Source organism: Callionymus lyra, chromosome 1 (genome assembly GCF_982586985.1).
Source record: "Callionymus lyra chromosome 1, fCalLyr1.hap1.1, whole genome shotgun sequence".
Classification (NCBI taxonomy): domain Eukaryota; kingdom Metazoa; phylum Chordata; class Actinopteri; order Syngnathiformes; family Callionymidae; genus Callionymus; species Callionymus lyra.
The window spans coordinates 32,065,548-32,082,258 of record NC_141818.1 but is presented as its reverse complement, the minus strand read 5'-3'; the positions used below and the strand labels follow the sequence as shown (position 1 = coordinate 32,082,258).

Genomic DNA, 16,711 nt, shown 5'->3' with positions numbered 1-16,711 from the left:
TGTTAAAACCTGTTTGATGAGGTCACGTGACCGACAGGACACTTCCTCCCCCTCCATCAGGCGGTCAGAGGTCAGCGGACTTGACCCCTGCGGTGACGCCTCGACCTTGATCCTGAGCGGAGGAGGCTTCAGTCCCGCTGACCTCTCACCCACGTCGTTGCCGGTTGATGGTTGACATCCCGCTGATGTGCTCGCGAGCAAACATGCGTCTCGCACACGTCACCTGCACCTTAGATCAGGATCCCCGGAGACTGATCTGGACCTCGCGTCTCTTCCGTCGATCCTCCCGGCTAGCCAGGGCTTCACCTGCACCTGACAGTTGTTTGGTTCTCACACGTGTGTCTCACTAACTTGTGCTCTCTGTCGCCCCCAGACTGTGAGCCCGAGGAAGTGTCCGACTGGTCCTTCGACGAGAACTGTCTCTTCTGCTGCCAACGACACGAGAGAGTCAAGGTAAGATCATTTATTACAAACTTAATTGACTGTTTCCCGCTTTTTTTCACTTAGTTTGGTGCTTTTAGTGACATCAGAAATACTCTTTATTTACATACTTTTAATTTTGTTTAATTTCTTTCGTTTTAATTGTGTTTTTGCTGTAATTTGTTTGACCTTTATTTAACTCTTGAAATATTTTCCATCACAATATTTACATTGTTTTTTGCAAATACTTTCCTTGAATTTTCTTTATTTATGTGTGAATGTATTTTTACCTTTTCCGTATTTAAAAAAAACGACTTCACTTCTAAAAAGTAGGAATAAGTGAATGTAAAAAGAACAAAAAGATTAAAAAAAGAAAAAAAAAAGATAAAACTTTGCTTAATTTTTTTTCTTCCAAAAGACATGAATTCTATATGTTTTTTTATTTACTTTATCTTAAAATAATATTAACAAGGTAAAAATACATTTGTTAAAACAGAAAAAAAGGCTTTGTACATTTTTTTTCAATGTAAAATAATTGTACACACAATACCACAAATTCATTTGTTTTCAGGCCTTCGGGTCATCGTGACCCTGAGCTAACACAAGGGTTAGAATTATATTTAGTATAGAAATTATCTTTAGAAGGTAAAAACCTAAAATGAAAACAAAATAAAAATAAAATTAAACTTAATTAAATTTTTATTTAAATATATATATATATTTTTTAATATATATATACATTTTAATTGTTGATTGTAAAAAAAAAAAAAAAAGAAATCTAAACTAAAACTAACATTTTTTATTATTAATTTTAATTCTGATTGAAGTTGTAAATGTTTCTCTGCTCTGTCTCTTCCTCTTTAAACCTGTTTGTGTTCATTCATGTGAAACATATTTTAGCACCTTTTATGATAATTGATTCAAATCCGGCGACTCCGAAGCTTCCGTCTTTTATTTTGGGAGTGATTTAGGAGCGACAGGAAACGAGGAGGCTCTTTTGTTTCTGGACGTCGCAACCATCTGTGCGTCTGAGTGACTCTCCATCTGCTCAAGCTAACGATGCTAATCATCTTTTGTCTCGTGGTGCCTTCAAAGACGCTTCCTGCAACGATTGTTTGTTGTTTTTTTAAAAGCAAAACTCGACAAAAGATTCATAAGAAGTCCTCAGTAGAGTCGTGTTGATCGAAGATCTAACAGATATGGAACTCCTCCTCGTCTCCTGGAGCTTCAAACAGTGCACATTTTTATGATTCGCACAACCGTTAAAGGCTGTTGTGTGGTGTGTGTTCATGTGGGTGTTCATGTGTGTGTTTGTGTGTCTGCAGGACCACAGTGGGGACAAAGGATCGGGCAGCCTGGTGCTGTCCGACGACGGGAAACAGGAGCAGCAGTCTCGCATCAGCCGGCTGGAGAGACAAGCTCAAGACTTCCTCAATGCTGTGTTTCACAAGAAAGGTGGGAACCTCTCGGATACCCTCACTTGAGAGAGAGACCTCCCCTGTGAGAGACTTTGGATTTGAGTGATATCTCAGGTTTAAGTCGTGTGATCCATCAAGAAAAGTGCATCGATGGATTTTAATGTGTTTAGAGAGTAAATTTTGTAAGTGACAAGGGTTGATCTTTGAGGGACGCCGCTGTTGACGAGGCAGAACAAAAAGGCAGAAATATGCCCATGTAGTCCACAGAAAACATTTCAAAATGATTTAATTCATTATTAATTTAAAACTGTGTTTGAATCTCTTCAGTGCTTGAAGTTGTCGAAGAGCTTCAGGCACTTGTGGAGAGAAACAAAAGTTCAGGTGTTGATGGACTGAAGGTCATAAGCTCGAATCCTCACGTCTAGAACTTCATCAGCGATGTTCCGAGTTGACTCGTGGGCGTCTGGACAGAGTCAAGGAAACATCTGTAGTCAAGGGTGGGCCGTGCGTTTCAATCTCCGCGATTATGCTCAGCCTTGCTCATGGGCACGGAGCAGAAGTCGTCGAACGTCCGTCTCATTAGCGAACATCAGTAATGATGTCACCGCGGGATTGTTGTGAACGCATTAATCTGCTGCTGTCCCAGATAAGTCCACGCTTTGAGCTCGGTTTTAAACCCGCAGCTGTACGACAACACTCGAACTTGGTGATGACACACAACGCACAACTCTAATCTCACTGTGCACGTTTTCAAATAATCCCAAAATTCTTTATTTTGCTAATCCGGAGAAGGAAAACATCCAGAAACCTGTTGATCAGCGGACAATCTGACTGTACCTGAACGCATCATAGAGTGAAGAAGCGTGGAGTATTTTAGTGGTACTTTCTTATACACAGCAGGAAGAGACGTGGATCATCCCAGGATTGCTCAGATTAAATCGGGGATTGTCAGATGACTCCAGGGGTGTCATGGTGGTGCAGTCGTTGATGTGTGTGTGTTGTGTCCTCCACAGACCTCCCGAGCTTCTCAGACCCTCACATTCCTCTAGTGGCCCGTGAGATCATGCAGCGAATGATCTGCCAGTTTGCTGCTGAATATACCTCAAAATCTACTCAGGACGATTCGCCGCCGCACAACGGCGCCATGAAGGACCAAAGCCTGCCGAGAGCTGCGTCTCGGGACTCGCCGCCGGCTCCCCTCCCGGCGCCGAGCCCCCCGCCCTCATCCTCTTCCTCGCCTTCGCCGGGCCTCAGCCCCGCCTCCGCCGCCGCCTGCAGCCAGAGCAGCGACGGCAGCGGAGGCGGAGGAAGCACCGCCGCTGCCTCTGCACAGAACCCCGTCCTCAGCAAGCTCCTCCTGGCCGACCAGGACGGCCCGCTGGACCTCACCGTCAAGAAGGACGACCCGGACCCGGAACCCCCCCAGCTAGGTGAGTCTTCCACGGCCCAGGAGGCGTTCCCCGGCCAGAGTCGCAAACACACTCTTTAGATCGTCATTCAACTCAATCTGCCGTTAATCAAACTGGATCAGTGGGGGGTCTCGGGCACGCCGCCGACCCAGTGGGGGGGTCGCGGGTCCATCAGGAAGCTTCCGCAGAGATGACGGATAAATAAAAGCAGCAGGTGAACGGAGTGAGATTCATGCCACAATTAGGCAGCAAACGTTTCTTCTCTCAAGATAACTTATTGATTACAGCCGCCAACATCTTCTTCAAACACTATTTCTGTGAGAAAAGTTGTTTTCATTACAGTTTTGATGAAGGTTTTTCTTCATCTCGGTTTCCTTTTTAAACACGTCCTTTTGACCGACAGTTAAGCCTTTTAAGCATAAGTTTCTTAATCATTTAGTGTTTTTTTTATATATTTTATATATATATATTTAAATTATTTTTTTATTTAAAATATGGTTAATGTGTATATACCTTCTTATTTATTTAGTTTTCTATATTTAAAATATGTTTATATATATATATATATATATATTTATACATAGAATTTATTTATTTTACCATTTATTCAGTTGGTTTGTAGACGAGTATTTTATTTATTAAATTAGTTGGAGATTGATTGTTTTATTGTATGTAGTAAATAGCTATTCTATTTAATTTGTTTTAAAAATATTTTTCTAGTGCTATTATTCCAGCATTTGTTTTTTTTAATAAATTTTTAATATACCTTCTTTGTAATTTCAACATTTGTAGTGTTACGGCCTTTGCTTTAATTTAGATTTTTTTTTTTTTTGATGCTAGAATTAAAATTGAGAGAAGAAAAATGAAAAAGAAACATTATTGACATGAAAAATGTGCCTCCCGCGCTCTTGCTGTTCGATGCATCCATCGTTAATGTCTATAAAAACATGTTTTTCTTGCTCTCCGCCTCATCAGTGTTTTGCTATTTTAATCCATAAAGTGCATCTGACCTTTCCACCCTTCAAACCCTGGAAGCCTTCTGCGGACCCGGGGAACCCGCTCGCGTCGAGCTAAGCTTGTCGAGATTATGTATTTTAATCTGGCCAAAAAAAAAAAAAGACTGAGCGCAAACATGAGATGATGAAAACACCAGCGGTATTCATGAGCTAAAACAAATTTGATATGTTGACGGAGTAAAAGAACAACCGGGCGTAATGAGATCCTCGTCGGGTCTAATGAGCGTCACAATTATCACCTTCCTGGTGTGAACACGCCTGTTATTACGTCGACTTGAGAAGTCACCGATGAACCCGCTACAGAATCTTAACATCGTCATGTGAGTATTCAGTCGCATCTAAAATAAAGAGGACAAACTTCCTCCAGGCACCGTTTTATAAATAATAGAATGTCAGCATTTTTAAACTAAATTTCCTTTAATTTCTGCAGGATTTTTCAAATGCTTGTAAGAGTTTATTTTTTTGCCTTTTTAAAACAGATCTAAACCTTTCATGTTTCATATTGTGTTTGTTCGCTTTAATATTTGGGGAATTACTTTAATTTTTTTAGGGAATTTCTTTTTCATTCTGTGTCTTACATATTTAGATTTGTTTTTAACCATTTGAAAAACTAGATCTTGAGGTTTTGTTTCACATTTTTATGTTTTTTGCATTTATCGCTATTTGTATTTTTTCTGCATAACGTTTTCTGAAATTGTTTGGAAAAATAATTGATTGGCATTTCAAACATTTTTTTGTTAATATGGATTTATTTTGAAAGGTTTTTGTCAATTTGAAAACAACATTTTTTACTTAATATAATGTTTTTTGTACAATTTTTTTATTGCTTTGGTTTTTCGCAGATTCTTTTTTTGTTTTCCTGTAATGCATTCTATCTCTTTTTTTTCATCTTTTTCATTTCGATTTAATTTGCCGATGGATCTAAAATGATTTACACTTTTTAAACTGTATTTATTTCTGTAAACCCCGTTTTTTTCGTCGACGTCTTTAGAAAAAGTCCAGATGTAAATATTTTTTCCTCGCACAATCGATGGCTGACGGTTTCATGATTATTTTCTCGTCTCGGTCGTCCACTTGAATCGTGCAGCATCCGTGTTCCTCTTTAATGTCCTCCATACAACAATAATAATGTTGTGGAATGTAATCAATATTTGATCTACCTGAGTGGCGGCCGTGTCTCCACGGCAACGCTTCCGTTCTTGCGGCTTCTTTTGCATAAAGCTTCACAGGTTTTATTCCTTAAACTCGGACGGGAAAGGCTGGTCTTCAGGCAGTTCTGCTGATCAAGTGTGTCTCTCCATTACTGTGGAGTATTTCCTCCCGAACCCCATATCTCCCCGACATCTTCTCAAGAGCAATCCAAGGAATACGGTCTGATCGCTCCGACCGAGTTCTCACTTGAGCTCCAGCCACGTAATTATGACATCTCAACCTCAGAGGGTTCAGCACGTTAAGGGCCTCGAAGTTAGCATGCAGGGTAGGGACAGAGTGACCAGAGGGTCATGGGTACCCCTGAAACTCATCTTTCTTCTGTTCTCCCTTAGATGGCGTCCTAGACCTCTCCACCAAGAAGAGCGCCGACAGCGTCAAAACCTTCCCCGGCTTCACCACGGGGGTCAAAGGGTAAGTCACGGCCGTTGAGCCTCACGTCCGGCATCTGGGTTGGAAGAAACAAACGTTCCGTTCGAAGAGAATAATCCATCGCCCGGTTCCGATCGCAACTTTCATTAGCCTTCTTCTTTTTTCTTTCTTTTAGACATCTTTTCGCAAAAAGCTTTTTTCACCATTGTCACTTAAACTAGTTTTCTGTTTCTATAGTTTTATATACACAGATCAAGATGTTTTTTTCCCAATTTTTCTTCAATTATTTCACATTATAATTGGAAATGAACAAAAGAAAGTACTTTTGCTTTTGCCACATCAACGTGCTTGTCATACTTTTATCGTCACAATTTCGTTTTCATTGTAACATTTTATTTTACCCGCTGTAGAGAAGATGGGGGGAGGGGGGTTTATGCTTTCCTGCAAACTATTTATTTGTCTTTTGCTTCAAATCTCCTTTGTCATCTCTATATTTCCCCCGCAATGATCAGTTATTATTATCTTTATAAAGAATTCTAGCTCTAAGAGTGCTCCTAAGGTGAGAGAGGACCCTTAACCGGTTTGAGCCAGAGGCGAACGTTGTTCCTCTGTACAGTTGTTCTTTCCTTCTCCACCACTGTTCACTGGTTTGTGGTCCATTTGAAAGCCAATCCACATAATTCTAATATGAGCCATTTTTACCTTAAAGTAATAGTTCCCTTGAAATTAAAACTTTTCTACTCACCCTCATGTCGACTAATGTTAATTTTCAGAGTAATCTGTTATAGACAAAAATGTTTGTTCATTTTAATGTAGTGACTGGAGCTCAGTTGTCTTCGTCTTCATCCAAAAAGACATTTTAAAAAATCCAAATACTTCCATACTGTTCGTCTGTAACATTCCATCATTGCTTTTCTTCAAATAGTTGTGTTTTAGCAGTAGCTCCCACTGGACCAGTACCCTACAGCCGTGTACTGAGCCCTGAATGTACTACTGACAAGACGATAAACATCGACAATACCAGTACTGTTGTAACATTAATAAAAGAACGAAAAAATACATTTAATTTACACTGTAGACAAAAATAAATCTTTACTGAGTTTAATAACAATTTATACTTGAACATCCGAGATGTATTTATAATCGGATGTGCAGGACTTGATGCTGTGAAGCATCTCATGGTGAAAAAATAACAAGTTGAATCGATGATTCATTTAGTTTCCGACACTTTTATTAACTGATCTTCCCCCCACCAAAGGAAAACAAACATTACGCTCGAGCAGGTTCAACTAAAACTTGAACACAGCCGGCGCTGGGGATTTCAGACCTGTTCATACAGACCTGAAGAATAAAAATGAGTAGAATTGACTCCTAACTATCGACTTAAATAAATATTGAGGTTGTGAAGTCAATCGTGATTCAGTCTTAAACAACCCTGAAGCTCAACTCCCACCGTGCATCTCGTACTCCCGATCAATAATCAATACTTGTTCTTGAAACTCTTGCTTCGTTGAGAAACTCTCTTCGATCCATCACCCCGACTCAGAGTTCACCAGGTGATGGTGCTCTGAGGTATCGACGAGGCCTGAAGTCAAAAGGAAGTGGAGAGGGGGAACGATTATTGGCAGCTGCCATTTCCAGGAATATCTGTAGATAAGTGGCTCAATAGTTGAGTTGTCAAAACCTTAAAAACATTCTTCATCCTTCTTAGTGCGACCTTTAGTTCCCCGCTGACCTCGAGAGTTATCAGGTCTGGATGGAGACTCGCGTCACCGTCTGAAGTTTCGCTGACGCCCGACCCCCTGCTTTAATGTGCTGTGATTGTAGGAAGCCGTCACGAGTTGTTTTTGTGTTCGTCCAAGACGGCTGGATATTAAATCAAACCCCCTTAGGGTGAGACTTGGCACCCTTCTCGTTGGGGCTGGGGGCCCCCCGTTTGCCCGAGGCCTTTCCCGGGTCTCTAATGAACAGGTCATGAAATATTAACGGCGGGGGTTCCGAAATTCCTCCCCCATTGACGCTGTAGCTCTAATCCCGGCTACTTCATCTCAGCCCGGTTTGATCTCCTTCTAATGTGTGACAACAATAAAGGCGGCGAACAGAGATGAACTGCACCCTTAAGAGCATGGAGTGTCTGGATATCTCCTGGACTAGTTTACAGCTGGGCGGAGGCCCTGGGTCAGATCCTGGACACGCTGGAGAGACAATACCGCGTGTTCATATTTTGTCAAGCCAATTATTTTCGGTGAGCTCTCTCGAAGGAGAACAGTAGGTCCTAGAGATCCGTCTGAGAGTCATTTCTTTTTTCCACTTCCACACAGTTCATCATTTCAATGTTGTCTTTGTTATAAACATTTGTTTTAATACTCTTAAAATAATAGAAAGGCACATGCACAGCACTTTTTCTGTGTCCGTGTGCACTGAATTGTGGGATGGGGGGGTGGGTGGAATTCATGAAATCTTGCCTGGGGCGTCAAGTCAGCCACAGACAGCAGTGCAAGGCTAATCTGTGGATTATGACCTGTCGTTATCATGATCATTGTATTTATTTTCTCATCTCAACACTTACAGAAATGACAGTCTACCGCAGGTTTACATGTGTTCAAGCACTGTACTCAAGAAGATATAACTTGCACCATCCATGCTTTGTCACAAATCTTAGCTCAAAAGCCGTGGTCATAATGTGAGGAGTACTTGGAAACCGAAATGCTCAGAAGCATATATTGAAAAACTATTTTTCAAAGCACAATTGATTCAACATGGGTGGGTCATAAGGTGTCAGGGTCGTCCCAATCTAGTGCTTGGTTCAGCCAATTAAGGCTGACTCAGCAAGACAAGCCCCTTTTCTCGCCTAAAGGACGTAAAGCCTGGAGATGTTTGCCTCTTTCATTATAAGCTCTCTTTGACACTTATATCCACCGTAACTGTCTGGAGTTTTCTCCCTGATGACTTCACGTTAACTGTAACAGAACGCTCCATTAGCTAGCAGACAGTAAGTCCCTCGTATTGTTTTCAACATGCTAACGACCGCCCTCTGTGATAATCTGTTTAAAAGCTCCCGCTGGGCACTCCCCACGTCTCACAGTTGGTCGTCCAGAAGCTCACGAAAGCTTTTTTTTCACCACCAACTTCATCGTGCCGTCCACTGACACAACAAGCTATTCTCCTTTATTATGGCCTGAGAGAATATGTATTAAAAGAACCTACTGTTGCCACGGCGACAGGCTGTAGGTGTACGGGCTGAAGGCTCTTTGCATTTTCAGCAGCCGACAGTCTTTAGATAATTTGAACTGAAATGCTGGTTCAGAAATGTTGTTTGAGAGTTATGTAATCATACCACTCGAGGCCAATCAACTCAATTTAAACTGTGACCGATTACAGGGGTCTCTGAGTGAAGGGAAACAATAGGGAGATAAAAAAAAAGTTTTCCAAAACATATTTTTTTATTCTGTAAATCATCTGGACTTAAGTATTCCGTTCTCAAAGCAATTTTTTTTTTCTTCACTCAGACATTCCGTGAAAGTAGAGCACCCACTGCCGCATGTGGACGTGGAGGACGCACCCCTGCGGAGGAGCCAGCAGCACGGACTAAGGGAGAAATACATCAACTCCAACTCTTTCAAGCCACCATTGGCTCGCTCCCTCCGTATTAAGGAAGAGCTGCTGAGCCAGAAGCACCGCCTCCTTAGCCAGCCTGCTGCTCTTTCCCTGGCCAACCTGGAATCCGCAGGCTTATTCAATCATGGGCAGCCCCACTCTCTGCTCGGCCAGAAGGGGTCCCCTTCCTTCTGGGGGAGCAAAGCCCACTTGGAAAGCCTGATGAAGCTAAAGCAAGCAAGTGGGGCTCTCAGTGACCTCAAAGATCTGCCTACATTCCTGGAAAATCACCACCACGGAGCCTTCTCCTACAAGAATTCCTTCCATCACCACCACAATCAGGTCTCCAAGGCCCACCACAGTGAGTGTAAACGAGACCAGGGTCACTCACCACCTGTCGACCTGAAGATCCCACAGGTGCGTGGGATGGATCTCTCCTGGGATTCTCATGCCTCCGAGCTGTATGGCTATGGAGCTATGGGGCTTGGAGGCGGTCATGGGGAGAACACCTTGAGTCGAAAACTTAGAGCCATCTTGCCTAAGCAGAATCGGAGAGGCGGTAGCCTCGGGAGCCTGCTGGACGGGGCAGGGGACTATTGGAATGCCGACTTGGACCATTCCAGCTCCGGCCCTGCGTATTCCACTTCTGATGTCGAGGGAGATCCAAATTCCAAGCAGCCAAGAAAGAAGAGAGGCCGTTATCGTCAATACAACAGTGAGATCTTGGAGGAGGCCATTGGAGTGGTAATGAGCGGGAAGATGAGCGTGTCTAAAGCTCAAAATATGTACGGGATTCCGCACAGCACCCTGGAGTATAAGGTCAAAGAACGCCTGGGAACCCTGAAGAACCCCCCAAAGAAGAAGCTGAAATTGATGACGAAGATGGAAGCTGGCGCGCAGGATTTTCCCGTGGAATCAGAGAACATACCCACGGTGCCCGGGGAAGACGATGGTCTGCCGCTGGCAGCCGCAGAACTCAAAGACAATGTGAACGAGGAAGACATCGATGACAATTACAAACCACTCGATTAATTTGATAACACACGTGACCTCAGTCAAACGACAAGATCATGGAGAACTGACGGGGGCTCTGTTTGTGCCAATTTACTCTGCAGTATCTGGGTGAGCACAAATGCTGGGATAACTCAAATATTCCTTAAAAGCTAATTCATTAAGTAGTTCCAATCAGATGGTTTTAAACAAGCATCTCTTTGCGACAACAAAAAAGCGAGTCAGGAGTTTGTACCTAACAAGTGAAATTGACGAAAGCATGCTGATAATCCCCAGCCCAACAAAAAAAACAACCTTACTTCTGAACCTTGAACAATTCCCATTTGTGTGGAAAGTCAAAAGGAAGGTGAAAGCGTACCTCCTTAAAAGTGAAAGACAATGTCTGCTCCGTTCTCATGATGCCACCGACTGGTAAGTGAGCTGATACCGACACTGACTGAAGAGTCTAGTCATGCATCAGTTCTTCACTCAAGGGTTCTCAATCAACACCCATTTGCCAGGTAGTCATAATTCTTCGACCTCAAACCTCTTTTTCCTCCCGACGATATCCTGCTCGCATCTGTGCGGACGAAAGCAACAGTGACCCGTCCGTTTTTTGAAAGACTCAAGTCATTCAGGGATGCATGTTTGTGGGTTTTTGTGGAAACTACTGACTTTGATGATTCTTCTCCTCAATCTTTTATCTTTTGATTTGTTTTGCTTTCTTTTGCACTACACTTTGGGTCTGGCGCTGACAGACCAGGTTACCTCGGCATTGTTGCCCTCGCATCATGCACTTATTATGGTCTGTCTCTAAAGCCCAGTCACAAGCCTCGCAATCGGTCGGAGGTTCACGACGTCTGGCACGGCGATCCATAATTAGATCCTGGACCGATCTGATCATGGATCGGCTGTTGCCGTGACGGTGAAGTGCTACCTCATGGACCTTTATCAGTGTCTCACTGCTGATCCTGAAACACCTGAGCTGCCGTATGGTCAAGTGTGCCCATCCACCTGTGTAAATCTTGGGCGAGAGATTTCAGGAATCAGAATGTGAAACTCTGCTGCTATCCTTTTTTCCTTCTATGAACTGCTTTAGCTAGCCTTAGCTATTGACGCAAGCTAGGTTTAACTAACAACAACACATCTCTTTATTACTTTCCTAATCAAACGAAGCAGTGAAGATGCTTATTTCCTCCAAACGTCAAAGACAGTTTCTCTAGCAGTGTACTACGACAATGAGCATTTATAGGTTAGGGTCTATTCCGGGGTGGCGGGTGGGCCATATGCAGTGGGGAGGGTTAGTTGGTAGAGGTTTGGGAAAGGCAGATTTAATATATTATAAATTATTATGACTTATAAAAGCCAATCTGTTATTCCAGAAGATTTTCTTTTTTTTCCAACTCAGGGTAACTGAGACAGATAATGTGTGTTTGAAATATTGTCCTTTCCTGTAGGACCTACAGTTGACATACAGGAGGACAAGACAAACCTAGATATTGCCATTGCTGGTAACAAAACCCACGAGGTAGAACAGACAAAGTACCGGCGTTATTCTCACTTCAAAACAAAGCACTTTTAGGACAAACACCAGAAGCGTGGACGTGGAGGTACACTCCTCCACCACGTCACTTCGATAATCAAAATGTTGTTGAACATAGTTTGCTCGTCTCCTGAAAAAAAACCCATTGTATCTGTTTCCCATCATGCAAATTCTCTCGAGTCGAGATTTGTTTTTTGTTTTTCTTTTGTCGTAAATGTTGCCCTTCGCTCCGACACTGCCTGGTGCTCACGCAGTCTGTGAGATTTAAAGGAACTGTACCTCGGTATCTATTGACCTACTGGTTATGATTCACTCAATTTAAAATGTATTGTACAATTGTTTTTCGCACTTCCTTGTTAAAAATGGCATGCACCGCTTTAGTTTGTGGCTGATGAGAAATCCTGCTAATCATTTTTAAGTGAAAAAACTAACTTTTGTATACAATCCTACTTTGACGCGATTGAAAGGTACAGCCGGGGACGTTGTGCATGTAATGCGTCCAACACTTTGACGATGCCGAGCACTCAAAGTGTCTAAAAGGTGCGCGTGAAGTTGGACCGAGCGAAGGACAATGATCTGATAGTGAAAACAGGATCGAAGCCCCGTGTTGTCAGAAAAAAAGCACTTGATTAAATAAATCAATTTGAGGCTAATGAACACCTAATTTATCGTTTTATTATACAATTTATAATCACGTGATTTTAATTCAAATGTGGAAGATAAAGACACATTTGGCACTACAAGGTTCGTCAGCACCGAGACTAAACCCCCCTGAAAGGGGCCACTTTGCTTTTACTTTGCTTTAAATGTTTTCCTCCATCATCAGCCTGAGCAGGGGTGCATGCCATTTAGCATGTATTTATTTGTCTTTGAAATGAGTGTCTAAAGCCACGTGTTCGACAGCTCCCCCTGCCAAGTTTGGCTACGTCCACACCACCATGCTTTTATTCTGAAACACACCCTTTCAGTTATAAGACCCCTTTAGGATCGCGATAAACTTTGAAACTGCCATGACTTTCAGAACTTCCATGTTTTGCCGCATGTGATGTGGACGTAGCCTTCGCCTCACTTCTGAAACCTCAACTTGTTCATCTATGAACTCACACAATGAATGTCTCAACACAAATGCAGTTGATTTACTCTTTCTTTTCAGGACTGTTGCTTCTCCTCTCCACTCCATCATACTGCGTTGCAGGCGTATGGCGGTAGCCTTCAGTACTTTTAATGTCTCAGGATCGAGCCAACGGGATGGGCAGCAATATTTGTCAGTCGGAAAGTGGCGCACTTAACTACCTGTACTAGATGTTATTTATGGATATTTGTAGATTCTATAGACAAACATAAAAACTATATATTGACTCGGCCGACAATGGCCGAGTGTTATACCTCATTCTCAGAATAATGACTCCTTTCCGTGCCTCATACTTCTACGTATCCCTTACCTGGGAGCCAAGCGAAGGGATAGACGATACTCTGGGAAATACAGTATCCTCCGCTGTTTCTTTTCTTTTATTCTCTTTCTGTTTGAGCTTTGTATCACCTCCCTCTTGCAAAGAGTGGGTGGGACGCTTCAAGTGTCTGACTGACCAATATTTGCCACCCTACCTCTTCTCAGATTTATTTTCTTAGTACAGTGACAGAGACACCTGTTGGGATTAAAGAGAGATCTCTTGTGACGAAGCTCAAGGGCTGCAAACACCCAAATTCTTTCAAACCGAGTCTCACGTGATTTTGGACGGGTTCATCTTGTAGGAGAGAGAACATGGCAGCACACGCTGTCTTGTGTGTCACTCTTTGTCTTTTTGAGAACTCCAGAATGGAAGATTTTGTTGTTGTAGAAAAGGCTTTGTGAACATTTACTGTGGAATATGTTGTAGCTCCTTTCACAATGCAGTTTCTAGGATGTGCTAAATTCAGACAAGATACCCAAATTAATTGACTTCTGGAGTACTTCCTGTCTGTGTAGGATGTTGGCATAGCAGCGTCCACTAAAAACAAGCTTAAAATACAGTCTTTTTAAAGTTTGTTTGGAACATTAAAATGAACAAACAATTTTGTCTATAACTCTTAAATGGAACAGATTATTTTAAGAATGAGTGAAATTTGAATTTTGCGGGAACTAACCCTCTAATTTATACACGACAACATTTCCGTCCAGTATTGAATTAGTGACCCACAAAGATTTAAAAAAAAACTGTTCCGTGAAGAATGTCTAAACAAAACAAAAAAGGTTTTTAGGTAAGGAATTATTCTTTCTTTAAATAAAAAAAATGAATAGTTAAAAATGAATATTATCTGTTTGGGTATTTTGTTATTCATTGTCAATTTGGTTTAGAATATAACTAAATAGATGTATACTTCTACAAACATTCTGCAATTCAAAAAACATAAAATATCTCATGAATTGATCCCACACTAAAGGCGCACGTTTCATATCATCGTCATGCTTGTGAAGCAGGTACAACTGTACATTCATCGCAACAGTTCCATCACCTGAACTGATCGTCACCTTGAGTCAGAAAAACCGAAAACATTCGGTTGAATCAATGACAAAAAAGAAGATTTTATTCACACGAACAACGAAATTGACAACACAATAGAAACGCAGCGTGAAAGGAGCTCACATTCCAAACAAGGGTTGTATCACAGAAGAATAACCTCGCTTAGCAGACGCGACATGGTGCGCCATCTTGTTACCAGGCTCTACGATACTTGTGCCCTCCGTTCTAGTCCAGGCTTGGAGCTCCACTGTCTCTTTCTCTGGTTGTCAGTTTATACCTCAGGTCTAACCACTTCATAGCAGCTGATTGTAAACAGGATGTTGAGCGCCACTTCAGATATTTTTACTTTCTTAAAATCACTTTGTTTTTTCGAAGCCAGAAGCCAGGTCAGTCCTTCCTCTCCAGCACTCTTCATCAGGTAGCCATTCTTTGTGTGGGTGGATTATACGTATAATTATAAAGCTGGGAGTCTGCCGTGTCTCTTTTAGAAGCAGGTGGGTGTGTTGAGTCCAGTCGCTGCAGAACATCAGGCTCTGCCTCTGTGAAAATATCTGTTTTGTTTCATTTTCATCTCTTAAAAAAAGAAGCCTTCGTCTTCATCCATCTTCCCTGCGGTTCTGTTGACATTATGGTTCCCTTATTTTGACATTTCCTTCATCTTCTAACGACCCCCGCTAAGTTTGTTTGCAGTGCCACGATGGTCAAGCTGGCAGTCCCTAAAATGTATAAACTGCTGCTTTGTAGTTGCACATGCCTCAACTTTTATGTATTCTTTTTATTGGGACCATCTCCTCCAATTCAGAGACCATAGTAGGGATGGTGTTTACTAGCGAGGGAAGGGTAGGGACTCAACATTATGCGGTAAAGAAAGAGCTGAGCCAGGAGACTGCTCTCTATTGAAGGTGGAATGCTTCTCTTAACCCTGGCCACCTTACTGCAACATCACATGATTTTCTCTGCAGGGTTTGGAAAACCTTTATTCAGAGCTGAAGGAGACTTCTGCTGAGACTGTTGCCGGGAAGTTATATTTATTTTTCCATCTGAACCGGCGTAGACTTCTGCTACAAGAGTGATTTCACAGCTCCTTTAAATGTCAGAGCCATTTGTCGATAAATTATTTTCATTATATAACATTTTAGCGTTTAACTATGTTACTTAGAGGCAAGGCCAACCTTAATGCTCCATCATTTTCCGACATCAAACTAAAACTATAGTCATTACGACTCTAGGTAATGATGATCGCTGCAGTTACATTGTAGAATTGCCTTGAGTTAACAAGTAGCATTAAGGGCGCAAACTGGAATTTGGAATCGCAACTCTCTAAACCAGAGTCCATTTTACCTAGGACTTCAGCCTTTTATCTGCTTCTTCATTTCAGTCGGAAACATAAATGTGCCACTGTTTAAAATGAAAAGCACGTTTTGCTCCTGTATTAACCAGACAAAAATGGCATCATTCGACAAGACCTCCGTCTTCCTGCATCAGGATTGGTTAATGGCTGTTTCCACAGAGCAGCAACCAAAGTCTTGTAAGAAACAGATGTTCATGCAAAACCTTTCTCGCATCAGAAATGTGACATAAAAGCTTCTCTCGATGTGCCTCCCGAAAAGAACCCACCAGATGGCATTCAGACAGCCTGACGCAGGCCCAATGAAGTCTGAGCGAAGTATAGAAGACGGTGGGCCGCTGAAGGTCGCGGCTCCCTCCCCCTCACTTTAAACAACAGCCTTTTAACAGAGCTGGCTGTGATTTACTCGGCAGAAGTCCACTCAGACAAAGATCTTGATGAGGAACTAGAAGCAGGGAACCAGGGCGCAGGTCTGTTTTGACTGCAAGGGATGCTCAAAAGGAATTATACTCGGAATCGAAAGCTAATGGGTGAATTTCAGGAGGGTTTCCATGACGACACGGAAGCTTTGTCTCAGAGCGGAGGAGTGTTTGGGACTGAAAGGCCACCTACATGGACCAGCTACTTTGTGTTGTCTGGAGCTCTTTGTTGTGTCCCTTTGTTGTACCTGAAGAAGAAGAGTTGTTCGTAGCTAGCTGTAGGACGGTCAGCAGAAGCGTCAGAAGGCCCCCAAAGCTGAATTCTGGTCACCTCAAGAGGCCCGGGGGCCAACACCAGGTCGCACCAGTTATTTTATTGGGCCCGAGGGGTTTGGTTGACTTCAAATCAAAGTAGATACACTTAAATGTTGATATAATATGATGACGTCAGTCTTTAAGATAAGATAAG

The 16,711-nt window shown here is 42.3% G+C and overlaps 1 protein-coding gene across 1 annotated transcript in view; it reads left to right on the top strand.

The window, feature by feature from the left end:
- The window catches only part of lcor (ligand dependent nuclear receptor corepressor), a 41,428-nt gene extending 30,179 nt beyond the window's left edge, over positions 1-11,249 (top strand). The window contains exons 3-7 of the mRNA XM_087802376.1: positions 374-453; positions 1,746-1,875; positions 2,852-3,268; positions 5,808-5,886; positions 9,354-11,249. Of these exons, the coding sequence (XP_087658502.1) occupies positions 374-453; positions 1,746-1,875; positions 2,852-3,268; positions 5,808-5,886; positions 9,354-10,473 (1,826 nt within the window). The 3' untranslated portion in view covers positions 10,474-11,249. The remainder of the gene's footprint in view (positions 1-373; positions 454-1,745; positions 1,876-2,851; positions 3,269-5,807; positions 5,887-9,353) is intronic.
- Positions 11,250-16,711: the final 5,462 nt, after the last annotated feature.